Genomic DNA, 24,816 nt, shown 5'->3' with positions numbered 1-24,816 from the left:
GAGGTGGCGGTCACCACTGGAGGTAGAGCCGTCACCGCCCAGCCCTAGCAGCGTCTTCGCGTGTTCCAGTCTGGTTCTCCTTCAGTCTTCTCCAGCGTTTGGGTGTTCTGCTGAGCTTTTGATCTGGTCCCCAGTTTCAGGCCTTTCTCTCCTTACTAATGGGAAATTGAGGGCTTTTATGTAAACTTGAGGTGATAATTTTATTTTATTTTATGGTTCCTATTTGTAACCCGTGTTGAAAGCATAACCTTCAACTCCTGTCTTTCAAATCCGAACCCGATTTATTGCTTTGGGGCTTGTCCCCTGGGGCTGAGTCACCTCTGGTTCGGTTAAGCATCCATTAGGTTTGTCATCTCCAGTTGGGTTAGTTTTTTCCTAGAACAAGAATCAAGATGTTTTCCTTTTCTGAGCATCTTGGTAAGGAAAGTGTGATGCAGAGACCAGCAGTGCAGGACTTTCGGGGGAGCGTGTTAAACATGCAGAGCCCAGAAGCCAGGCTTACCTCCTGAGCCTGCATTTTGGTAAAATCCCTGGATGATTTCTATGTACATCCAAGCATGAGAGACACTGGCCAAGCATGTCTTTAGATCTACTTATTAAAAATTACATTGTCAAGGTGTAAAAGGACACAGTTCCATCAAGAAATAAAGTATTTGTTCTTACCATTTTATTATGAAACAGTCAAAGACACGGTAAAATTAAAAGAGTCTACAGTGAGCCACCATAGGCTCTCCACTTAGATTCTACCATGAACTTATTTCTTTACATTTCCTTTACCCCCCATGTTTTTGTTGAGAATTTTGTGTAGAAATGTTTGTTTGCAGCCTGCTTGTTAGAAAGGTTCATATCTTGGGATCGGGTTCTCACCCTTCCTCCTCAGTGAGGAGGAGTCATTCAGTCAGGATCATCCTCAGTGGGTTTGACAGTGTCGCCGTGGGAGACCTTCTTGTGAACCAGGGAAGCCTGGTGGGTGGTGGAGTGGGGCACTGGCCCTGCCCCTGCCCCATCCGGAGCACTGGGCCTCAGCATCCTCAAGTGTATACAGCGAGTGGTTTGAGAGAGAGGTTGCTCCCACCCTTGCGATGATAGGCTCGTTGCAAATCCTGTTATCATCACTGTTTCTCAGGTGGAGAAACTGATGAACCAGTTAAATATTCGGATAACAAGAAAAACATGTGTTGGCATGGAAAAGTGATTATTTCCTAAGCTACTGAGTACAACACAGCTGCACTGGCAGTTTTCACTCTGTTTTCTTGTCAATTTTTGTTCTTTCAGGAAATCTTACAGAAACATGAAGCCCTCCACCACCTGGGACTCAGAAACTCACCGGGGGCTGACTGCGGCAGCCGGAACGCCCAGGTGTTCTGCAGATGTGAGCGCTGATCCTGCACTCACCAGCTGGAGTCCCGACCAGATGCAAGGCTTGTGCTTCGGCTCTGACATCTCTGAGCACAGAGGGGTCACTCTCTGATCGGCCACAGGGCGGTTGTTGACACTGATGTCTGATTGCTTCACACAGCCAGTCATCTTAGGGAGCTGCAGTGGGGAAGGTCAAAGCTGGGGGTGCAGGCTTCCTGACTCTTGAATTGGGACTCTAGATGGGGGACTCACTTCTATAGCCCCCACCATCCCTACAGGCACCTCCACCTCCACCAGGACACTGGGCCTCAGCACGTTCACCTTTACGGTGAGTGAGCTGGAATATCTTCTTGCAAAAACACTGATCTGCAGGAACTCCCTGCAGTGCAAGTGAGCAGAAGGGGACTCCACGAGAAGTCTCTAGTGGTAGCCCTCCATCAGCCCATACCACCATGGCCTGGCTTTTCCTAAAGGCTTTATTGGTGGGGGTGACTTTCTTGGGATGTCTTTATCCTCTTGTGAATTTTTGCTTCAATGAGGAAACAAGGGGCCAGAAACCGAATTTCGTGATTGTTCTGGCAGATGACATGGGGTGGGGTGACCTGGGAGCCAACTGGGCAGAAACAAAGGACACTGTCAACCTCGACAAGATGGCTGCTGAGGGCATGAGGTGAGTCTTGAGGGTGCTAAGTCACTTTCTTTTTGGATGTGTCACTCTGCTTCTTTTGGGGGGAGGGGGAGGCATAAAGCATTTAAAGGGCAATTAATGGGCCTATGTTGATTTGATTATGTGATTGATTAGTTTGGTGTGAAAGCAGTACAGGCTTATAGAGAAATCCACGACAAATTGGTGGTCCATCCATCCATCCATCCATTCGTTCTTCCATCTGATAATATTCAGAATCTGTGTGTGTTAGGGATGGGATGAAAAGCCTTGCCTTTGAGGTACTTCCTGTCTGGTGTGGAGACAGGGTCAGTGGAAAGTAAGGATTGGGACCCAGTACATGAATCTGCATCAGGAATTTCTGGAGTTCCTGGGAGGGTTTGGAACCCAGCCTGGGGGCTCAAGGGAGAAGGAGACCTTTGAACGCCTGAATCGGGGAGGCACAGAAGGCAAGGTGCCTGAGGAGACAGCACTTACGAGGCACACCTACCCCACGGGGTCTGCAAAGGTGAGGAGTGTGCATCTGAATGGATTGAAGTGTTCATAATTATTTTTGTTCAAATGCTTAGCCCCCCTCCCCACATAAATAGAGTACTAGTGTCAGCTTTCAACCCTCTGGATTTTCTTCTCGGGCTGACCTTGACCCGGCTGGCCCGCTCAGATCCCATCTGCCCTGGGTGGACTCCTCCTAATGGCTCAGTGGGATCCCTCTGGCTTGCTAGGGAGGACAAGGCTGGGGCATCTTGTATCCTGGAGCTTTTCCCTGAGGTAGGGGCCCTTGGGATCCCTGCCTGTGGCCACTCACGTTTCCAGTCCATCCTCCGCATCTGAGCCAAGGTAGACTTTGTAGAAACACTTTTCTGCTTCCAGTCATTCAGAGTCATTTTGTGTCCCTAAGGATGAAATCTAAACTCCAAACAGCAGCTCACAGGACCAGCCCGTGCGCCACACCGGTCTCTGCACGGCCCCTCTGGCCTGCAGCTGCTGTCAGTTGCCTTCCTCTCTCTGGGCCTCGCCCATGGGATTAGTTCTTCCTGGCACGCGGTCCACTTTCTCCGTTTAGCTAGTTTCTACTCACTCCCGGGTTCCGATTCCGTATGAGGTCTTCGGGAAAGCCTGCTCTGGCGTCTCAGGTTTACTTTCCCGTCACCCTTGCTGCTCTCCATGGTGATCGTTTAACCATCTGACCCCCTGGCTTGGGTTCAGTAGCATCCCCCCCAAATTCATGTTCACCCAGAACCTCAGAACATGACCTTATTTGATAAGAGGGTCTTTGCAAATGTAATTGCTGAAGGATTTTGACGATGCCATATAGGATTTAGGGTGGGTCCTAAATCCAATGACTAGTTTCCTGATAAGAAGAGGAGAAGACACAGGGAGACACACAGAGGAGAAGGTGAGGTGGAGATGGAGGTGTCCGCAAGCCGAGAGTAATACCAAGGCTTGCTGGCAACCACAGGGAGCTGGGAGACAGGTGTGGAACCGACTCTCCGTCTGAGCTTCCAGAAGGAACCACTCTTGTAGACATCTGGCTTTCAGAATGCTCACCTCCTGAACTGGGAGAGAATCAGTTTCTGTCATTTTAAGCCACCTGGTTTGTGGTGATTTGTTATGGCAGCTGCAGGAAATCCATACACCTCAATTCTAGCTCTGGGCTTCAGGAGGAGAAACGCCTTATCTGTTCTTCCTCCTTTATCTTCCGAGCCCATAGCACAGTGCTTGCACATAGTAGGCAGTTCATAAATCTTTGTTCGTCGATAAATGGGCTTCAGGAGTTCATGATGCCTCGAAATGTCCCCCCAAATTTTCCACACGGGGATTTTTACTGGAGAAAGAGTTAATCCATACCATTTACCAAATCTTCAAAGGGGAATGGGTTGCCAAGTGCTTAGCAACTTCTGCTTTCAGTGTCGAGTGGGTTAGTGGGGAAACGGCAGCCCCATTACTTAAACTGACTTTTGGGAAGTCCTGTCCTTTTTCGGAGCTGTCCCTAGCTGCATGCTCTCACCCTGAGCAGAAGGGGCCTCTCAGGGACCAGATCCAAACACAGTCTGGGGGGCCCTGCTATTTTCTTCTTCCATGAATGAAAATATTTTCTCCATGTGAGCCTTGTGACAGCCCGGCAGACAGCCCTCTGGCCTGAGGCTTCTCACTGCGCTTTGTTGACAGGAAGGCGGGCTTCCTGTGAGGCTGGGGATTAATCTTTCCCTGGCTTCTCCCCTGCCTACTCGTAGCCAGTGGGGAACCGTGACCTTCAGATGAGAACTCTCGTAGTGCCAAACAGGGTGACCTGAGAACGTATCTTTTGTGGTTTTTTTTTTTTTTAAATGAGTGTCTTCGTGTCCTCGGACTCACACGACAAATTGCTGCAAACTGGATGGCTTAAAGCAACACAGATTTATCCCCTCTGAGTTCCAAAGCCTGGAAATGCTAAATCGAGGTGTCGGCCAGGTTGATTCCTTCTGGAAGCTTTAAGGGCATGTTGCTCCGTGCCCTTCTCTTCTGTCTTCTGGTGGTTGCCGGCAGTCCTTGGCCCGCCTTGGTGTGTAGAGACGGCACTCCGTTCCCTGCCTCTGGGGTTACATGGTTCTCCCTGCGTGTGCATTTCAAAACTTCTCTCTTTTAAGGATGCCAGCCATTGGATTTAAGACCTATCCTAATCCAGTGCGACCACATCTCAACTTGATTACATCTGCAAAGACCCTCTTTGCAAATGAGGGCACATTCATAGGTTCTGGATAGACATGAAATCTTGGGGGGGGAGGGGCACTGTTCAACCCAGCACAAATAGCTATACTATGTATACTTTAGTCTTCAAAGCAGCAAACATTTACTGGGCACCTGCTATGCTGCAGGCTAGGTTAGGGACAGAGGTAAGGATGGCCTCCAGTGCTTAAAACAATGCCTAGCTTTTGGCGGGTCCTCAAACGTGTTTGTTTACATGTTTGTTCAACTCCTGGATCTAACTTTCTGGACGTGCATAGGTGAGTTCACCGCAGCATGGGGTCTGGAACCAGTCTGCCCAGTTCTGTCACTTAGTAGCTCTGAGGCTCTTGGCTCATAACACTGAACTTTCCAGGGCCTCAGTTTTCATCTTTAAAATGGGACAAAAATGGCCTACTTCATGGATCATTTTGAGGAGGACATGAGTTAAGTCATGTAAGGCAGTAGAAGAGTCCCTGGCACATATCAGTGCTTGGTGGCTGTTAGCTGTTATTGTCCCCCATGACACAGGCCCTGCTGCCCTGCTTTCCTCCATGTCCCCCTGCCCTCGCTGGGCCTTCTCTGTGCCCTGACCCCCACCCCTTCCCAAGCTGGGCCGAAGCACTTGGCTGCCCTCTCAGAATCTGCTTGGTCCCACCACCATGCACACTTAGTTTTGTCATCGTCGTTGTTGTTGTTTTAACCTGGCCATGATACATGCAGTTTGCCAGATGAGTGGACCACTCACACCGTAATCGATGCCATCATTTGTTGCAGAACAAAGGAGTCCTTGGGAGGAGAACAGAACCTTCAGTGTCTGTTTGGTGTCCTCTCTCAGGGTTCCTCAGCTCCACTTACATGGAGATAAATAGGATTGTGGTCTAAAACCTCAGGGCCTTGAGCTCATTCTCAGTACCTCAGAGCATCCACATCGCATATCGCACGGGGGAAACAGGCTCAGAGAGAAACGAAGATTTTACCGTTACAGTCAGCTCTCTAATGTGTGGGGGCAGGTAGTCTGGTTTGCAGATTCACCCCGTTAAAAATGATGACAGATCATTGTGGGGAAAAGTGAAAGCTGCCACAAAGCAGCAAATGTCTGTGCTGTGGTTCGGGGCCCCCTGGTGTCAGCGACTGCCCGCGTGTGCACAGGGAGGCTGCAGTCCTCTTGCGCTTGTTGGCAGGTCCACCAACCAGCACGTTCTGCCCTTGACCTTGTGGGCTGTCGTTTTGCCAGGGTCCCGTGCACCTCTGAGCTGGGCGGTGCTGGGGAACATTTCAGAGTTTAAAAAAGATATGAGAACCTGAGAAAGTCAAAGTGTTGGAATTTTAATGAAAATGCCAGGGACTTAGTAACCAACGACACCTTAAGCTTTCCAAGCAGTTAGAAGACTTGCATGACAGCATAGGATGGAGGAATGAATTGCTTGTGCTTTAAGGGAGATGGCAGATGCATTTCACTGGCATCCCTTCCAGCTCTTCAAGCAGCCTGAAAAATATGGACATCATTTTAATCATTAGGAGAACCCGGTGAATAATCTTGATAATTCAGTACTTGTTTGATTCTTGTGGGCAGCACATCCAGGCAAGGCCAGTGCTGGGTTCACTGGTATGAACATGCAGTATGTTCCTTGAAAATCCTCAGGTTACGAAGAAACTTGCATGAAGTCTCCTTGTCTGGGTGACTGGATTCAGGCAGTGGCTGAGGGTGTCCACACTGGGGTTTGTGCACTTGAGTAGTCACGGCCCACAGGTGTCTTGGAGGGAGGAGAAGGAAGACCAGTGATACAGAGGAGTGGCCCCAGCCAGCAAAGCCCGGATTCTGCCCACTCACGCAAATCATCTGCTAGGCTGGCTCAGACGTGAGGTTGACTGTATATTGTAAATACATTTACGTGGGTGAATTGACTTGCAATGTGTTAGCTTTGCACCTTGAATTCTCTTTCTTCCTGCTTCACCTCTTCTCTGTCAACAATTTAATTTTGTGTAAAGTCAGTGCTATCACTAAGAGTTACAGGCAGGGGCTTAGCTGGAAATCAAAGCTCAGTGTTCAACACTGGAAGGTCAGACGCTCTCAGGGACTTGAGGCTGTTTCTAGAAAGGGCCTCAGCAAGGAAGGACTTGAACTGTCTGTTCAGCTGAACACCTGATTTGATTTCTGTTCTCAGCATTGGCTTTTGCAAAAATTCATCCATCCTTTACCTTTCAGGACTTCCTCAGCCATCCTGCTGCCCCTGGGATTCCGCAGTAACCAGGGGAAGGTGAGAGCCAGGCTGGCACTCGGAACTGCAGGGAGCTGTGGTGCGGTCTTGCAGTCTGACGGAGGCCGTGAGAGCCAGGGCAGAAAGGACTTTCCGAAGGAGACTTACGTTAGGGAGAGAGACCCTCCCCCCACCTTGTAATCCCCTTCCAGCTTTCTCTCCAAACCCCTGCCCGAGGCCCCACGGTAATTCAGATTCAGGGTTGAGGGCCCTCGTCAGGGAGACGTCTCTTGTCCTGTGACCTTCGTCATTAACTCTGAGATGTGTGATTTGGAAGATCCCAGCCTATCTCTTCCTTGTAGGCTCTCAGCATCATGGGATGGGTAGTGTTACATCTTTGCTCTTGGTAAGGAGGTCAGGTGGACATAGACATCATGGAATGCCCACCTGGGCCAAGGTGAAGTCTTTAGAAATGGCACTGCAGGTTTTAACCTTGTGGCTCTGTTTAATAGATGGGGACACACAGGCACGTGATGATCTAGATGGCAGCTAATCTTAGAGAAAAGAAACTGAAATATTAACCAGCGAGGCCCTGGTGCTGGCTTGCTTCACAACTGCCTGTTCGAAATAGCCTGTCCAGCGGCTATCATTCATTCCCCTTTTAAGTCTCCCAACTACATTTATTCACCGATGAATCTCTGCTAAGAGCAGGTCGTGAGACTAAGGCTGGGAGACCCCAGCCAGCTCTGCCCCTCAGGGGCTTACAGTCTGGTGACAAATAAAGACAAGAAAACCAGCATTTAAGTGCAGAAGGGCGATGTGCTGTCAGAGCAGGGATTCCTGCACATGCCCCACCTTTAATAACCTGAGTTGACTGACATCCTAGGGGACGGAATGAGCACATTACTTACAGATGGGTCACAGTCGAGAGTGAAGAAAGCTTCATGCTGGGCTTCTCACCTTTGGGTGGTAAAGGTCAGAGTAAAAATCTTGTTAAAGATAGTGCCGTGGGACAATAAGAAAGGCCACTTCTCCAGAGGGAAGCCAATGACTGTTAGGACCTGAGTGCTGAGACCTTAAAGATGAGTAGGAGTTGGCCAGATGCAGGGGGAGGAAGGAGTGTTGTAGACAGAGGGAAAAGCATGAACCAAGACCCAGAACTGAAAGGTGCCCCATTCACTCAGCAGGTACTCCTAGAGGCTCCCCCAGGTACTGTCTTAGGTCCTGGGAATATATGTGATGCAAACAATAAAAAGCCCTCACTCCTGTGGGGCTGGCTTGCATTCTGTTGGTTGGGTGTGGCTGGGATGAGGAGCATGAAGCTAAGCTGATAGACAAGCAGCTGGTGAAGGGCACTGTGTACGCACTCAAGTGTTTGGACTGGATCCCGAGGGCAGTGGGGCGCCCTGAGCACTGATGTCATCCACTGCACTTGAGATGGATTGTCCCAGCCTACTAGGGGTGGTCCACTCTGGTGGCGTGGAGGGCAAGGGGCGTGTCAAAGGCACCTCTTGGATGGCTTGGCTCAAGGTTGTGGCTGTGGGGAGAAATGTCCGGTCTAGGAGGCACTGAGGTGCCTGTGTGTTCATTGCGTTTTCACGTACCTTGTGTGTGTCCTTCCTAGAGTGTGAACGTGCACATATTCACTAGGAAGATGTGAAGAGGAAAGGAAAAAATTGCCCAGGGTCATACCAGGGTCAGCTGTTAGGAATCTTTGTTTTTTCTTTTTCAAGATCAAGAGTGTGAGTAGATGTATGAATGAATGAATGAGTAAACAAAACACACAAACCTTGCTATTTGCTGCCACATTTGCTTGTCATTTACAAAGGACCCGGATCCTGGATACCACAGTTATCCCGCTTAGTAACCTCCTGAGGGACGACTCGGCTGCCTTCCCATTTAACAGAAGGAAACATCGGGCCCGAGGTGAGCTGGCGTGTCTCAGTCCCACGTTAGCGTTTTTCCAGTTCTCACTTCCCACCTCTGTCCCTCTATCCACAAAGGCCACAGCGAATGATTTAAAAAACCCATTGCCACCTCCAAGCCTTTAAATTATGAATGGAGCAAAGATAGTTTTTATTCCAGTCACATAGCAATTTAGAGAGTTGCCACAGAAGGCCCCATCATCTATTTTAAATTCCTTATAAATGAAGGCTGGACACGCTTAACTTTGCAATATTATGTCTCCCCAGGGCTCTCGGGGTGGTGTTTCCAGCGCTAACGTTCCCTGGTCTAATACACGTAATTTATGCAATGGCAAGTTGCTTTGGTTTCCGTCTGGCTGTGTCTTAATTTAAGCTGATTTTCCCGTTAACAGGCTGCTGTAATGTCTGGCTGTGTGTTTCCAGCTTTGCTTTACAATGCATTTTCAGACTTTAATTAGGACCCCTGTTGGTGAACTGGCCCAAGCCTGCCCAGATAGATCTGGGGAAAAACAAAAGGCGCTTTCCAAATAGCAAGACCATTTTATTACTTATTAATTAGTCCCTGCCAAATGGAGACAGAGGTGGACGCAGGGGAAAGGTGACGTGCAGGTCAGCTCGTGGGGCTGCGTGGGATGTTGTTAGGTTTTTTGTTTTTTTGTGTGTTTTTTTTTTTTTGAGAGGAGTACAGTCAGAGCTCTCCAAAAACTTGGGAATAAAGGAAGTGAGATTGTTTCTGAGAGTTAAGCTATGAACTTTATCACACGGAGGGGAATGATTCGAGCCCTAGAAACATCGGCTTAAGCGATCATGTGGTAAGTGGGCTAACGTGCTTTTTCCAGTCGAATGACACGGGCCTCTTTCTCTTCCAGTTTTGTTTGTTCATCCCCCAGATTTTGCTGGAGCAGCTCCATCCCAGCAAGGCACTCCGCTTGGGGCTGGAGTTGCAACTCCAAGCCCCATCCTCACAGAACCTCCAGTCTGGGAAGAAACTCCAAGCTGTGTCTCAGTGTAGAAATGTGCGGCAGCTGTTTCCAGGGTGATGGCACTAACATGGCCAAGGAGAGACCACATTCAGCACAGTCAGGAAAACCAGGCCGGCGGGCTCAGGATTGCCACGTAGTTTTGCAACGCCCAGGTGTATTAGCTGCGGCTGCTACAACAAATACAATAGAGTGGTAGCTCAAACAATACACATTTATTATGTTAGTTTTGGAGGCTGGGAAGCCCATGGTCAGGTTCTGCTAAGGGCCTTCTTCCTGGATGGCAGAAGGCCAGCTTCTCCTTGTGTCCTCACATGGAGGGGAGAGCCAGAGCTCTGGTTTCCTCCTCTACTTAAAAGGTCACTAACCCCATCACGACGGGACCTTTGCCGTCATGACCTCCTCTAAACCTGATGACCCCAAAGGCCCGCCTCCTGATATATCCCTTTGGTATTTCAGCATACGAATTTTGTGGGACACAAACATTCCGTCTGTGGCACTGGGGAGAGGAAATGATGATCAACAGCCTTCGAGCATCCCAGATCCACCGGCCAAGTCAAGCCACAGTGGACAAACGTCTCTTAAGCTTAGCAACTGTAGGACTTTTTCTTTGATCCATTTGAATGCCCTTAGCCTTAATAAACTGCACACTCACCAAGGCAAACTTCAGATTCCGATTTCCTGTCTAATTTGTGACCACTGACGCAGGTTCCTGTGCCCACCCCTGGAAGTCTGTTGGGAAATGGGCATTCTCGTGTCTTTCTCTGGCTCACAGGGTTGTGTGGAAGTGAGTGAGACACCAGCGAGTGCAGGGCAGGGACCAGGCACAGGAGTCACGTGGAGCAGCAGGGGGAGGACGGGCAGAGGCACCCCAGGAAGACACCCGATGACGGCTCCAGTGAGTGCTCTGATGTTGTCAGGCGGGTGGCTAAGTGCAGGCATGTAAAGGCTGCCGAAGATTCACATGCTTTACAAGTCAAAGTCAAGACCTGTCTCCCCAGGGGTGAGGAAGGGCTCTGTGACAGTGGCAGGGTTTGAAGGATAGGTGGGGGTTTGGAAGGGCATGATGAGGGGCAAGCACTCTGGGCTGAGGCCCGGAGGAGTCCAGCTGCTGCGCTGGAGAGCGGCGTGCGGGGTGTGAGATCTTTCGGGAATGAGAGTCCTGCTGGGCTGAACTCTGGGCCTTTACAGGGTGCTGTGTCAGTTCCCTGGAGCTGCTGTGACAAAGGGCCACAAACTGAGTGGCTGTGAGAAATATATTTTCATAATTCTGGAGGCTAGAAGTTAAACATCAAGGTGTTGGCAGAGTTACATTCCCTCGGAAGTTGTGGTGGAGTTCCTTCCTTGCCTCTTCCAGCTGCTAGCAGCCCCGGGCATTCCATACGTAGTCCGAGGCAGTGTAACTCCAGCCCTTGCCCCCGTGTGTCTGTGTTTGCACGTGGCATCCTCTCTGTGTCTCTTGCACAAGCACACCCGTTACATTGGGTTAAGGACTCTCCCTGCTCCAGGATGACCTCTGCTTTACTAATCTCTGCAATGCCTATTTCTAGATAAGGTCACATTCTGAGGTATGGGGTTTTGGACTGTAGTATATCCTTTCGGGGGACCCAATTCAGCCCAGAGCAGGCAGCGGTGGCTCAGGAGGCTGGAGAGGTAGGGTGAACCAGAGCAGAGGAGGTAATGGTGGCCAAGCTGTTGGAAGTCACCAAAAACCTGGGGTTGAGGGATGGCACGCCTCATCAGTGTGCTCTCATGGGTTGGAGAGAGTTAGCCTGGCATCATAGAAGGTCCGAGAAGTGATTTAGGTGAGGGACCATGACCATGTTGATGGCATCCTGATGTTGATGGCATCAAGAGCTGGCACAGACACTCGAAGACGGACTCCAGCCCATGTGACCAGGAAGGGAGTGGACACAGGCTTTTGGAGGGAGGACTCAGCTTGGTTCCATGTACGTCGAGGCCAAGGTGACCTGCAGCATAGGTGTGGCAGGGAATTTGATGCCCGTGTAGCATCAACAGCAACTCACCCCTGGAATTCCAGCCACTCATTACCTGCTCACTGCTCCCCTACTGTACCTGGGATGTTCCTTTTCTCCCCAGTAGCTAGTTATGGCAGTAATCACGTTGGCTACTGTGAATTTTAAAAGAATCTACTCTGTACGTCAGGCTCTGCTCAGCGCTTCATGTGCATCATCCCGTTAAATCCCTGAAATAACCTGGTGATGGTTATGCCCACTTTGCAGAGGGAGATACTGAGATTTAGGTTACATTACCTGTTCAGTCTCACACTACAGGGATCTGGGTCTGACTCCAGCTTGTTTGTCCACCCTTGCAGCCTCCCTGCAATGGCCTCCTGTAACACTTTCTTTCTATTTCTTGCATGGGGTTCATCTTATTTTTCCTTATCCTGATAGCTTCCTGATGCAAAAGGCTGTGGCTCCCTCCCTGTGGCTGCCTCTGCCATGGTTGACCGAACTAAACCTCAGCTCACAGGTGACGGGTTTGGGGTGAGAGGTAACGTGCATGTCTCTCTGCTGGGAGGCGGGAAGACGAGTGAGGGAAGGAATGTCCAGTCTGGTCTCAGTGTCTGCATAACCAGCTGCTAGAGAGACAGTGTCTTGGTGACCGCTGAGAATCCGGCTGAACAAGCCAGTGTCCATGCAGGCTAGGCTGTCCCACCAGACAAGAAGAACTGTCACCTGTAGAGTGCAGGACCCCCACTGCTGACTGTGGAGGAGCAGCCTTCCAGAGGTCTGGAACAGGACCCCAGGGTCATTGGTGGGAATGGGCAGACACCCATGCTCTTGTGGAGCTCCCTTCTAGACAAGGGAGCTGGGCAGCAAGCATGGAGACAAGGTCCATGAACAAGAGGAGGTCAGAGATGATGAGGGCCAAGGACAAGACAGAGCCAGGGATGTGGCGGACAGTGGTCAGGTCGGGAAAGGCCTTTCTAAGGTGAAGGGAGAGCTGAGAACCCCGAAGACAAAAGGGGCCAGCCACGTGGAGACTAGAGCAGAGCTTTCCAGGTAGGACATTGCAAGGGCCCGAGGCGGCAGCTAACTCGAGGTGCTCCAGGAAGAGCAGTTCTGGACAGTGTGGCTGGGGGGGAGAGTGGGGAGGTGTTGGGTGGGGTCTAATCACCTGGGTCAGTGTGTCCCCACCTTTCCCATGTGGCATCACATGTGGAAACCGATGACACCCGTGCCCCTTTCCACCAAGGCAGTTGGAAGTCGACAGCCACGGGCTTCAACCAGGATGCTTGGTGCCCCACTGCAAAGGCCCTCTCCACATTCTGCCCTAAGGGGGTCTCTTTCCCTGGATTTTGCAGGGCACAGAGAGCCAGGGCAAGACTGCCCTGGAGCCGCCAGTTGCCCAGCTGGCTTCCCTGGGGCTGAGAAGAACCTGATCTCTGTAAACCCGTAACCCACGTGGTCCTACTGTGAGTTCCAGCCCCTGGGCCGGAGAGTGCTGGTGGAGGGCCTGTAGACCACGATAATGAGTTTGGATTTACTTACATGGCCATGAGAACCCATTAGAGGGTTTCCAGCCAGGAATTAATGTTAGCTGATAACAGTTCTTAAGGTTACTTTGCAGGACCCATGGGAAGTGGCAAGGGAAAGGGGAGCTGGGGATCGGAATTGTAAGTGGGGATCGGAATTGTAAGTGGGGAGCGAGGCAGCAAGCACAGACGGGCACCGTTAGCTCCAGACCGCAGTGTGAATAGCGCTTAATGCTCTTCCGTTGCCAGCTTTTAATGCTTGGTAACTTTTGAACAGAGGCTCGAACGTTTCCATTGTGCACTGGGCCCAGCAAACTGGGCAGTTGCTCCGACTGTGGTGGGTAGAGAGGTGACCGCAGCAAGCTTGGGGGAGCCCACCCAGAACGACAGGTTCAAAGCAGAGTGAATCTGAGGCGGCAGTTGCTTGTGACTTCACACATGGGCAGTGCTTCGAGAGGTCCCTGGGTGACAGACGGGCTTTACAAGCGTTAGCTGTGAGAGTAATGAGAGTTATTACAGGGAACATTTTGGAGTGGGAGGTGGGAGGGGCCTTGTGCTTCAGTCTCAGGGGAAAGAACAGAAGAGGCTGGGTAGGGACGAGCGTTTTCCTGGGAGCAAAGTGTGAGCCCCGAGGGGGAGCTCGGTTTGGAACTCGAAGGGCAGCGGCTGCCAGCCACCTGCAACAGCGAGGGCCCTGGGTTTTGGTTCCAGGAGTCTGACCCCCGCCCTCTCCATGTGGCCCCAATTGTCTGGCAGGGGTAGGAGGCCAGAGCTGTCAGCTCGGATGCCCCTGAGGCCTGGGGGGAGGCCTGGCACACACATGAGAAGGCAACAGTGCATATTGCCACACACACCTTCCCTGTCCTCGTTCTGTCGGATGAAGACATCACACAGCCTGCTTCCAGAGTGTGGCTTCGGGGCCAGTGTAACCAGACGGGCAGTGCTGGGATCTCACAGTGCACTGTCACTACTCCCAGTGCTATCCCTTCCTTGCCATTTGTCACCTTGAAAAGTGTTGGAGGGAATTAGCCATGTTCTGGGACGGAGGCCCAGGTCTGTTTAGCAAGACTCGTGGTGTTGTGCAGATGCCAGGAGGACAGTGGCATTATACCGGGCAGTGCCCACTCCACGACAGAGTGGGACATCGTTCCGGCTGTGTACTGCCGAGTAACAAACTACAAAAGTGCCCCCAAAGTTAGTAGCTTAAAACAACGGCTATTTTATTGCATCTCACGATTTTGTGGGTGAGGAATTCAGGCATGTCTTGGTTGGGCAATTCTTTTTCCACGTTGCATTGACAAAGGCCAGTCCATGGAATTCAGCAAGTAGATGGGTGGGCGTCCCAGGTGGCCTCACTCACGTGCCTGACCTCTAGACGGGGTCATTGGCCACAGCACCTGCAGACGGTGTCTCTCACGTGGCGGTCCGGGGCAGCCCCGCTTCTCCTGTGGCAGTTCACCGAGTATTTCAAGGGGAGAGGTGGAAGCTGCCAGTCCTGTAAGGCCAGAGCCCGGAAACTAGCACAGTGTCACTTCCACATTATCCTAGTGGTCAAAACAGTCAGCCAGTCAAGGGGAGGGGACTCACATCTCACCTCTCAATTGGGAGGCTTGCCAAAGAATCTGGCCATCTTCATGCTGTCCTGAACACCAGCACAAAGAATTACAGTTCCGTGTTATAGAGGATATGCCAAAGGCAATGTAATTACAGAGAGAAGAGGGGGCCTGATTCTGTGCAGGCATGGGGGGCAGAGGGAATACAGGTAGCTTGGGGGAGAGGAGAGTCAGGGAAGATGAGGTGGAGGTGGTGACATTTGAGTGAGGTCATGAAGACAGCTGGGACTTGTCAATCACGATGAGGGAGGCCTTCCCAGTGGTGGGAACAGCATGTGCCTCTGCACAGGGTATGGGAGTGGTGTTGTGTGTTGGGAGCGCAGTGCCTGGAGGAGTGGGGAAGCAGATGAGCCTGAGGAAGCAGGTAGAGAGAGACCATGTTTTTCAATAAGAAATTGGGTGATTAGATTTGCATCGGAGAAAGACCTCTGTATTAATGTGGGGCACGGGGTTGGGGTGGCAGGAAAACCAACCTCTTGTAATAATTTTGACTCTAATTCCTGAGTACCTCTGTCAAGACAGTGGCAGTGGGTGACAGAGAGGGGACAGATCCGGGAGCCGTTTAGGCGGCAGAATCAGTAGAACCTGGCGCCCAGGCTGACGTGAGGGGTGCGCAGGAGGGAAGGGGATGCAGTGCTCAGCAGGGTGGCTGCAGTCAACAATACCGTACTGGATATTTAAAACTTGCTAAGAGAGTGGGTCTGAAGAGTTCTCATCACAAGAACAAAATTTTGTATGGGAGGGGCTGGATGTTAACTCCCTGTGATCACTTTACAATGTATACACGTATCAAATCATTACATTGTGTACCTTAAATGGATACAATGTTATATGTCAATTACATCTCAGTAAAACTGGAAGAAGAAGAAAAACATTTTTCTACATGGCCATAATCAAGAAAATGAACAATAATTCCCTAACAGCATTTATATTCAGTCAATATTAAATTCCTATAATTAAGCCCCAGATGTGTTATGTTGGCTTGTTTGAACCGGGATGCAGTCAAGGACCATGTATTCCATTTGGTTACGTCTCTTTGGTCTTTTTTAATGTATAGTATCCCCCCTTCTATCCAGTTTTCCCTCAGATAGTGACCTTTTTAGAGAGATCGACCAGTTGTCTTGAGAATTCTAGAGACTGGCTTGTGAATTATTTCCTGGTAGTGTCGAACAGCTTGTTCTCCTGTTAGCTACATTCTGTAACCTGGAAATTAGGTCCAGAGGTCTGATTACATTCAGGTTAAAGTTTTTGGCAAGAAACTCTGATGTTACAAACTTCATATTGCATCCCATCAGGAGGCACACAAGGTCAAGTTGCCTCATTGTTAGTGACATGAAGTTTAATCATGGGTAGGAAAATGGCTAGACTCTTTATGTTTCTCCATAGTGTCTGAAAAAGGGCTGGGCCTATGGTAATGTGCAGTAGATACAGTCGGTTCTTGTTACCGGCAGTAATTATGTACTATAAAGTCTCTGTGAGGATTGAGTTAGGGAAGACCGAGCCACTGCTTCCGGGGGAAATACAAGGTTAGGTTGCTGTGAGCCTCCGGCCACATTTTCATCAACTAATCAGCACAGAACCTTGTTTTATGTTTCTTTTTAAAGGCACCTTATTTAATACACATTTTTGATTCATTAACATTGAACTCACAGCCAACAGCACTCTACCACATTCCTGAGTCAAGCTTATATAACACACGTATATGTTTTTTTCCATAAAGAACAATGGCCAGCATTTCAGCACTGTGCTTGAGGGCCATTTTAAACAGAGAAATCAGCAACACAAAGAGCAGAAATGCAGAAAACCATGACGGTAAACAGGCAGTGAGAAGGACACTTGCTTACAGTATGAGAGTGGGCCTCAGCTGGGAACATGCGTGTTGGGTGACTCAGCTTTTTCAAAGATCTGCATGTGTCTCTGTATAACCACTTCAGAGCCACCAAGTATTGATTTGGGGGTTACAGATAAACTTAGGAAGTATGGAATCTTTGGATAAAGAGGATCGATTAAATATGTTGGAGTACATTGTAGCATCCAGCAAACTGGAGAACAAATATCGGAGACTTTCAGGGTATCAAAGATGTTACTTTATTGGCCAAGTTTAACCTGCGCAGGGGCGAACTCTTAAAGTGTCCAGCGACACAGTGCCCACAAGGAGCTGCAAATGAGAGCCGTGCCGAGCGCTTACAACTACGTTCTTATATAGGGGCGGGCAAGCAAGCGTTATACAGAAGCAGACGTAGCAGTTAGCAATTTGCTTACAAAGACCGCACGTGGGAATTTCAAACCAAGCATTCTTTCATAAGGCGGGAAGGCAGGATGTTTGTTCATTAACCTAGTAATCTCCTGGCTCTAGCCAGCTAGTTTTCTATTTTCTCATTAAAAACTACAAAGCACTACTTATCTAGCCTACCCAGGGGAGAGTGTCTGCTAGACACAGGATGTTTGCTTTAACTGTACTTTGTCTCTTTTATCATTTCTTTTTAGCTACAATGTGGTTCTTGTCTATTAAGGTTAAATTTAGTTCTTAATTTCCTTGTTCCCAACGTACATCACTGGGAACTATCTGTGTGACCTTGGGTCAGTCACATTGCCTCTCTGGACTTCGTTCCCCTTACCTGTCCTGCCACTGGGCAGTGCTTGAGCTTTCTCCCAGCCCTGGAGTCCCCAGCACTGAGTGGCAGTGGGCTTTTCTCCTGGTTCGTCTTCCTGTGGTTGGAGAGATGTCGATCGCTTTCTTTTCCCTGCAGGTTTGTGGATTTCCACGCAGCCGCCTCCACCTGCTCACCCTCCCGGGCTTCGCTGCTCACTGGCCGTCTGGGCCTTCGCAATGGAGTCACACGCAACTTTGCGGTCACCTCTGTAGGGGGCCTTCCGCTCAACGAGACCACCTTGGCCGAGGTGTTGCAGCAGGCTGGCTACGTCACCGGGATGATAGGTAACACCGGCGCCCCGCAGCCTGGACCCCCGTCTCCCACCGCATTTCCTGGCCTGGCTGCTTCGTGTTTGTGTGGCCCTAACATGCTGCTGCCTCACTGCTCACGTTTGCATTGTTGCTGATTTCTTGCTGTGTGAGTTAGGAACGCATTCCGCTGTAAGTAATTGCAAAGACTTAACCGTGGGCTAAACCAGATATGAACTGTTTTCTTCTCATTCTGATAAACTTAGAGGTAAGTGATTGCTTTCGCTGGCTCAGCCACTCAAAGAAATCGTATCTTTCTCCTCTGCTGTCCTTACTGTGTTGGCTTTTGTCCTTGTGTTTGCTGCCTCAGGGTTGTAGTAGAGCCGCTTCAGCACCATTCACCATACTTTGGCTTCAAGAAAGGAAAAAGGGAGGGAGGGCAGTTCACTTTTATCAGGAAAACAAATCCTTTCTCAGTCCCAGAAGTGCACTTAAGTCTTATTGGTGGGAGCTGGGTCACATGGCCACCCTTTGTTGCAAGGAAGGCTGGGAAACGGGGGTTAGGATTATAATGATTGATTTGGCCTCAGGCACAGGTCTCCAGCTCCCTGAGCAGAACTCAGTTCTAAGAGTTAGATGAGTGCTCCCTGAGCAGAACCACAGTTCTGTGAGTTAGATGAGTGCTCCCTTAACAGGACCGCAGTTCTACGAGTAAGATGAGTGCTCTCACGGGTGTAGGGCAGGCAAACAGCAGCGTCTGCCGCAGGGTCCAACAGCTTTCTTTTCTTTCTAAGTCAGCACCTCTTCCTTAGTATTTGTTTTGCGCCAGGCTGAGTGTTTATTTGCACCAGGGCATGGTAGTACTTTCTGAGATTATGATTTCCCCCTTGTCTAGGTGAGAAAACTGAGTTTTAGACAGGAGTTGTTCAGTGTTGCCTGGCCTGGAGCTGGTAGGTGTCGACAGGTGTGCCTGGCCCAACTTGTTCTCACGCTTTGTCACATTGCTGGTCTTCCCTGCAGGGGAGATGGCAACCCAGCCGTCCTCACAGGCTCCTCAGGCTGCCTGTGCTTGTTATTCTGACTGCAAGAGCTGGATCCGGTGGGAGGCCTGCCTCCTGCCACAGTACGTGCGGTGGCAAGGGAGGGTGTGCTGACAGACAGCCCTGCAGCGGGGGTCCCACTCTTTTTTTTAAATATTTTATTTGTTTTTAGAAAGAAGGGAAGGGAGGAAGAAAGAGAGGGAGAGAAACATCAATGTGTGGTTGCCTCTCACGCGCCCCCTACTGGGGACCTGATCGCAACCCAGGCATGTGCCCCAATTGGGAATTGAACCGGCGACCCTTTGGTTCTCAGGCCAGTGCTAAATCCACTGAGCCACACCAGCCAGGTGGGGTCCCACCCTTTAGATCTCGGTGCCATATCCATTTCTTTGCCCCTTTGCCTTGTGGGTCATTTCGCTGGGGTCTTTACTCAGAGCAGAATCAACAGGTCAGAGAGTTCCAGTATTATCAGAGCTGTTGGTATACATCACCAGTTACTCACCCCAAACCCTGGGTGTTTACAGAGTGAGGAGCAGCAGTGCATCTGAGCTTCCTCATTTGCAGCCTGATGGGTGTCTCTGCATTTGCACTGCAGTGGGAAGGCAGTTTCTTGTTCATGGTCTGCAGGCTGCTGACGGTGGCCAGAGAAGAAGATGATGAAACCAGGCAGGAACCGGGCATCTGAGACTAGGTGGGGCATGCACCTGCACCCTATGCAGGGCCCCAGCCCAGGAAGGCCGAGTGGAGGGTGCAGTGGGCTCTGTGGGGTCACAGCGGGTACCAAAACCTCTCGGAGGGGAAGAAGCTCAGCCTGCTGGCTTCTCTGGGCTCCCAGCAGTGGCTTGAATTTCCCTTTCCCTGTGCCTGTGTAGCTGCTGAGTCATCCTTGCTTGCTTTCTGTCTCCCTGTGGACTCCCTCGGGGTCCCACAGAGCAAGGCTTGGCTTTGACACTGTGTTTACAGCCTCTCTTGTCCTCAGTAAAGGGCAACGCTGATGGAGAACTGAGTGTGTGATCAACTCCCCAGAGGGGCTGGGAGCCCCATGGGGATTCCTCTGAAATTCTCTCTCTTGTTTTCCTACAGGCAAATGGCATCTTGGGCATCATAGCTCTTATCACCCCAACTTCCGTGGTAAGAATTCTCTGGGGGATTTGTTACTTGGGAAACAGAAAATAGGGACCTCCATATAAAAAGACCTCGATAATGTTTAAGCCTTCCTGCTCTCGTGGGCATCTCTCTTAAGTCAGAATATCTTCATTTGCAGCATCACTTGGGCGCATTGGGGTGCCTGGGCCCCCCTCGATCTCACATCCCTCTCCCCCAGCACCTTTCCTGTCCCCTGTTCTTGCTTCCCCACCGTGAGCCCCAGTGTTCTCCGTGACCTAGAAACTCCTCCACCTTAGGGAACCTTTGGCTGCTGTGAGGTCCAGGCACATCTAGTGTGGTGAGAAGCAAAACCCATCCAGTGGGTTCACCGAAGCAGGGACCCTGGCCCTGTGGGCCCTGGGGAAGGAGGAGGAAAATGCTGCGGGAACTTCTTACTAAAGCTCAGGTTGGAGAAGAGACAGGACGAGGGAGGATCTCAGGAAAAAAGTCAACACCACGTCTTCAGGTCTCAGTTTAACTCTCACATCCCCCCGACCCCCACCTCACCCCAGCGCCCCAAGCCCAATCCCGCTGGCCTTCTGAGTCCTAGCTGGAATGCCATCTCTTTCTAGAAGCACTCTGAGATTTCTGTCCCGGTCCCTTCCTCCTCCCAGCAACTGGGGTTAACTTCTTCCTCTGATTGCTCTTGTCGGCTTGCTGGTTATCCGTCTCCTACAGTTTCGTCTGTGTATCTTATTTTCTCTTCAGACGAGAAGTCTTCTGAGGGCAGAATTTGTTCTTTTATCCCTTAAAGTGTCATGCATGTAGTAGATTTTCACCAAATACTTTCTGAATGTGTCAGTAATTGCACTGGGGGTGGTCAGCGTTTAATAATTCTCTTTACTTCCTCCCACTTTGGGCTAACTAATCGCAAGATGGTTTGCAAATCTGGCCTTCTAGCCGGAACCCAGCAAAGTGTTTTCTTTGCATACTACAAAAGGATATTCATCAAATCCTCTTTTAATTACATACTCCATGGCACTGCAGTATTAAATCGTGGAAAATTAAATTTTTCTGCTGGGCGTAAGAATGCAGGCTTCTAGAACAGATGCCAGGTGGGGGTGCTAACCAGTGGCTTCTCTTCCAGGCTTCGACTACTACTTCGGGATCCCATACAGCCACGACATGGGCTGCATGGATACCCCAGGCTACAACCACCCCCCTTGTCCGGCATGCCCACGGGGTGACAGACCATCAAGGTAATTCGCCCCGGGATGCAGAGCAAGGAGAAGCCCTGAGGGTGTGGTCCACGAGGAGTAAGTGAGAGAGGCTGACAGGGCACAGTTAAGGCATCAAAAAGAGCGAAAGAAAACTCTTTAGCAAAGGTGAGGGCAACGACATTTCCTTATTGGAATTTGCCGGGTCACTTGGACTGTTGAGCTCTGCTGGGCAGAGCCAGGTACCGCTACAATCTCACAAGTGGGGCTCCTCCCCTCCTTCTCTGCCTGCTGGCTTTGCTCCTGGCCCGCTGACCTGGGCCAGACACTGGACGTTGGGAGGGACAGAGAGAGAGAGACAGTGTGCAGGGCTCCTCACACGCTTCACCCCACTCCCCACCCCTGCTAAGACACCTTCTGCCATTCTGCCATTGGAATGCCCTGCAGGCACGAAACAAGAAGTTTTCAAAACATATTCAGTGACACAGGGAAATGCTCACGATATAATAGTAAGTGAAAAAGGCAGGAAAGAAATCATCAACAGCGTGATCTTAACTGTCGCTGTATTTATGCCTTTATAGCCCCGTCTGTCGAGAGACGCTCACAGGAAATATGCCAAGGTGGTAACAACGGGTCATTCACTCCAGTTGTGGGATTGAGGGGCTTTCATTTTTTTCTTCTTTCTCATGCTGTTTTCCAAAAGTCAGTAATAGCATGTAATACATTAATTAGCAGGAAAAGGTAGTAAACGCCACTCAGGTAATGAAGCAACGCAAACCATGTATTCTGTGCACTGGGGTTATTTATAAGGCTGCAGGTGTTGCAGCTGCTTGGGGAAAAGCAGTCTCAGCTGGCTCATTAATAACACAATAGTTAATATAATACAATAATGGGATGGCTGCTTATTGAGAAAGTGTTACATTCTAGACACTCTTTATACTTATTTGTAGTCCGCTGAGTGGGGCAGGGACTTGCCTGGGTTCTGCAGGTGAGGAAGTGGACCTTGTTGCCCAGGTCACCCTGGAGCCATAAGAGGGAGGGGTGGAGACTCAGTGCGGGTGTCTCTGAGTGCTGAGCCCGTGTCTTCTTCTTGATCCTTACTCCTCAAACTGTGGTGGCCGGACCAGCAGCATGGGTGTCACCTGGGCACCTGTTAGAAGTGCAGAAGTTCAGACCCCACCCTGAGGCCTGCATTTTAACACGATGCCAGGGGATTCATGTGTTCACTGCAGTGTGAGCCGTGAGGTGTAGAACAGCTCGCCTCCCTCCCTGCCTGGGGCACCAGGCGGCCTAATTGAGGTATGGCAGGTGCCAACCAGTCCCCTTTAAGTCCACATTAAATCAGATGGGTGACGGGGGTGGGGGGAGCAGAGAGTAAAGCAGGGATCAGTGGTGATGGAAGGAGACTTGAATTGGGGTGCGGCTGGGGGTGAGAGTGTAAATGATGGTAGAGTTGCAGTGAAATCATAAAAAGCTGAAAAATTTAACACAAATGTTGAGATTAGCATTGTCATGCCCAGTATGATGATAACTTCTTTTTTCTTTTAAAAAAATTATGGTCCTTGGAGATTACCTACCCCAGTCTGACCTTGTCTCCTAAGCTCTCATGAGTGCGTTTGCATACAGGTGTGGTCGTTTTTTTCTCAAGTCCTCCACCGCACCGCGAGGACCATTTCTCTACCAGAGAGGCCTCCCATCACCGCCCCCTCGTTGTGCACGTCGCCCTCCACCCCCAGTCTTCTCCATGGTTGTCAGCGTCTCTCCTGGTTCTCTGTGGCACCCAGGACAGAGCGCCTGAGTTTCTGCTGAGCTTCTGGAATGGTGATCAGTGTGCAAAGCACTAACCATTCATTATCTCATTTAGTCCTCCTAATGTCTCTGGAAGAGGGCACAGGCAACCCCATGCTTCACATAAGGCAAGTCAGGCTCTGAGAGCTTAGCTAACTTGCCTAAGGTCATAGCCAGATCGTTCCTCAGCCACTGTGTTGGAGCATTCATGTGTCAGATTGATTTTGATCCGAATGATGGAGGGCTGGGTTTGTTTTTTTCTGGGAGAGAAGTATTGGTTTGCCCTCCATTTTTTTCCAGTTGCTAAAGTTTCTCCAAATTCTCTAAACATGGCTTGAAATTTTAAAATTGTCCCTGGCCATCTGTTCTGTTGTTAGATGTTGTGCCACATGAAGTTAATGACTTAGGAAAATAAGTCAACAACCAGCGTTGCATCCCGAGGACAAGTCATCGGTTGGCAGGGACGTTGGAGAAAGCCAGGATGGGGCTGCTGATTGGCCGTGGGGCTCTGCTGGAGTGATGTAGTCTGTTCAGACCCCAGTTTCTCTCCTGGCCAAATGGGAGTAATAATGTTTCTAGCTCACGGGGGTGAGCTTTATTGAGTGCCCGGGCTTGTCCGAGGAGCACACACATCCACTCCAAGAGAAGGGAAGAAGGTATCGTATTGGTTTTACACTGGGAGGAAATGGCCGACTGGAAAAATCATTTGGCGCCAGGCTATTAAGTGTTTTATATTTATCTCCACTGCTGCATCAACGCATTTTGTTCTCCTTTATAACTACTTAGGTCATGGAAATGAATACTCTACCGTCTGTGGTTTCCACACAGGAGCCCCGACGGGGACTGTTACACTCACGTGGCCCTTCCTCTGTATGAAAACTTGCGCATCGTGGAGCAGCCCGTGAACCTGAGCCGCCTGGCGCAGAAGTACGCTGAGAAAGCTACCCAGTTCATCCAGCACGCACGGTAAGGGGTCCTGTGGCCCAAGTGCCTGCCCCCGGCCCCCGCCCACCGAGTGCCCTGGCCTGGCTCGGCTCTCGCACAGCCGTGGATGGCCCACTCCCCTTGGCCGGCGGAGATGAACGCACACCTGTCTCCTGTGAACAGACCTGGGAAGCAGTCCTCCTGGAGCCCCCACGCCTGGATGTGAAGTGCCTGGGCCTCCTTGTGTTCCTGCTGAGGTCATGCTCTGCTGTCGGCACGTTTCACTTGTCCTCTCCTTCCAGGGCAGTGTATCTCCAGTGTATTTTGGGCACTCAAAGCATTTGATGAGTTTGTTAGTCCTTTCTTGGGTATGTTCCTTTTTTTTGTTGCTTTTGTGACAAACTTACCACCAACTTAATGGCTAAAATAACCGTAGTTTATTCTCCTACAGATCTGAAGGCTAGAATTAAAAGTGGACTTCACCTGAGGGAAACTGACCACTCCAGCTCCTTGAATGTGCAAGAACCACCCCCACCCAGCCCCTTGCTCAACCACATTGAACTTTTCTCGAGAGAAGGGCAGCAGGGAGGGTAGAGGCAGCAATGTAGTAGATCCGCTTTTGTTTTCTTGATAATAAAAACTATGTCAGGCCTAAATCTCCAGATTGGGGGTTCAGAGGTTGCCTCAAACCGGATTCTCAGGGCTTTCTGAGAAACACTGACTTTTGTGCAGATGGTCGACAGGAAAAGGGGAAAGACCCTTCTTCCATCTGGAGGGCTGAGTGTTTCTCTGCTCCTTGGAGCTCTGAGGTTGTTTCAGGCCGTGACAGGTGGACGCTTTGTGGCTATTGGGGAGCGGCCTCTCCTTTCACGGAGCCTCAAGCCGCACAGCCTTTGCAGAGGGACGGGTGGCCAC

The 24,816-nt window shown here is 50.3% G+C and overlaps 1 protein-coding gene across 5 annotated transcripts in view; it reads left to right on the top strand.

The window, feature by feature from the left end:
- Positions 1–24,816, top strand: part of ARSG (arylsulfatase G) — a 97,693-nt gene that overhangs the window by 37,998 nt on the left and 34,879 nt on the right. For 4 of the 5 annotated variants that reach the window (XM_045836469.1, XM_045836468.1, XM_045836467.1 and 1 more), the window contains 5 exons: positions 1,276–2,029; positions 17,695–17,882; positions 19,970–20,017; positions 21,120–21,231; positions 23,806–23,943. In XM_045836469.1, the coding sequence (XP_045692425.1) occupies positions 1,812–2,029; positions 17,695–17,882; positions 19,970–20,017; positions 21,120–21,231; positions 23,806–23,943 (704 nt within the window). In that variant the 5' untranslated portion in view covers positions 1,276–1,811. The remainder of the gene's footprint in view (positions 1–1,275; positions 2,030–17,694; positions 17,883–19,969; positions 20,018–21,119; positions 21,232–23,805; positions 23,944–24,816) is intronic. The other variant, XM_045836471.1, reaches the window with a different exon arrangement.

The sequence above is a fragment of the Phyllostomus hastatus genome, unplaced genomic scaffold, assembly GCF_019186645.2.
Source record: "Phyllostomus hastatus isolate PE091 unplaced genomic scaffold, TTU_PhHast_1.1 phas_contig_210, whole genome shotgun sequence".
In the NCBI taxonomy this organism is placed as follows: Eukaryota; Metazoa; Chordata; class Mammalia; order Chiroptera; family Phyllostomidae; genus Phyllostomus; species Phyllostomus hastatus.
The sequence above is the reverse complement of the archived record's forward strand: the minus strand, read 5'-3'. Positions and strand labels throughout refer to the sequence as shown.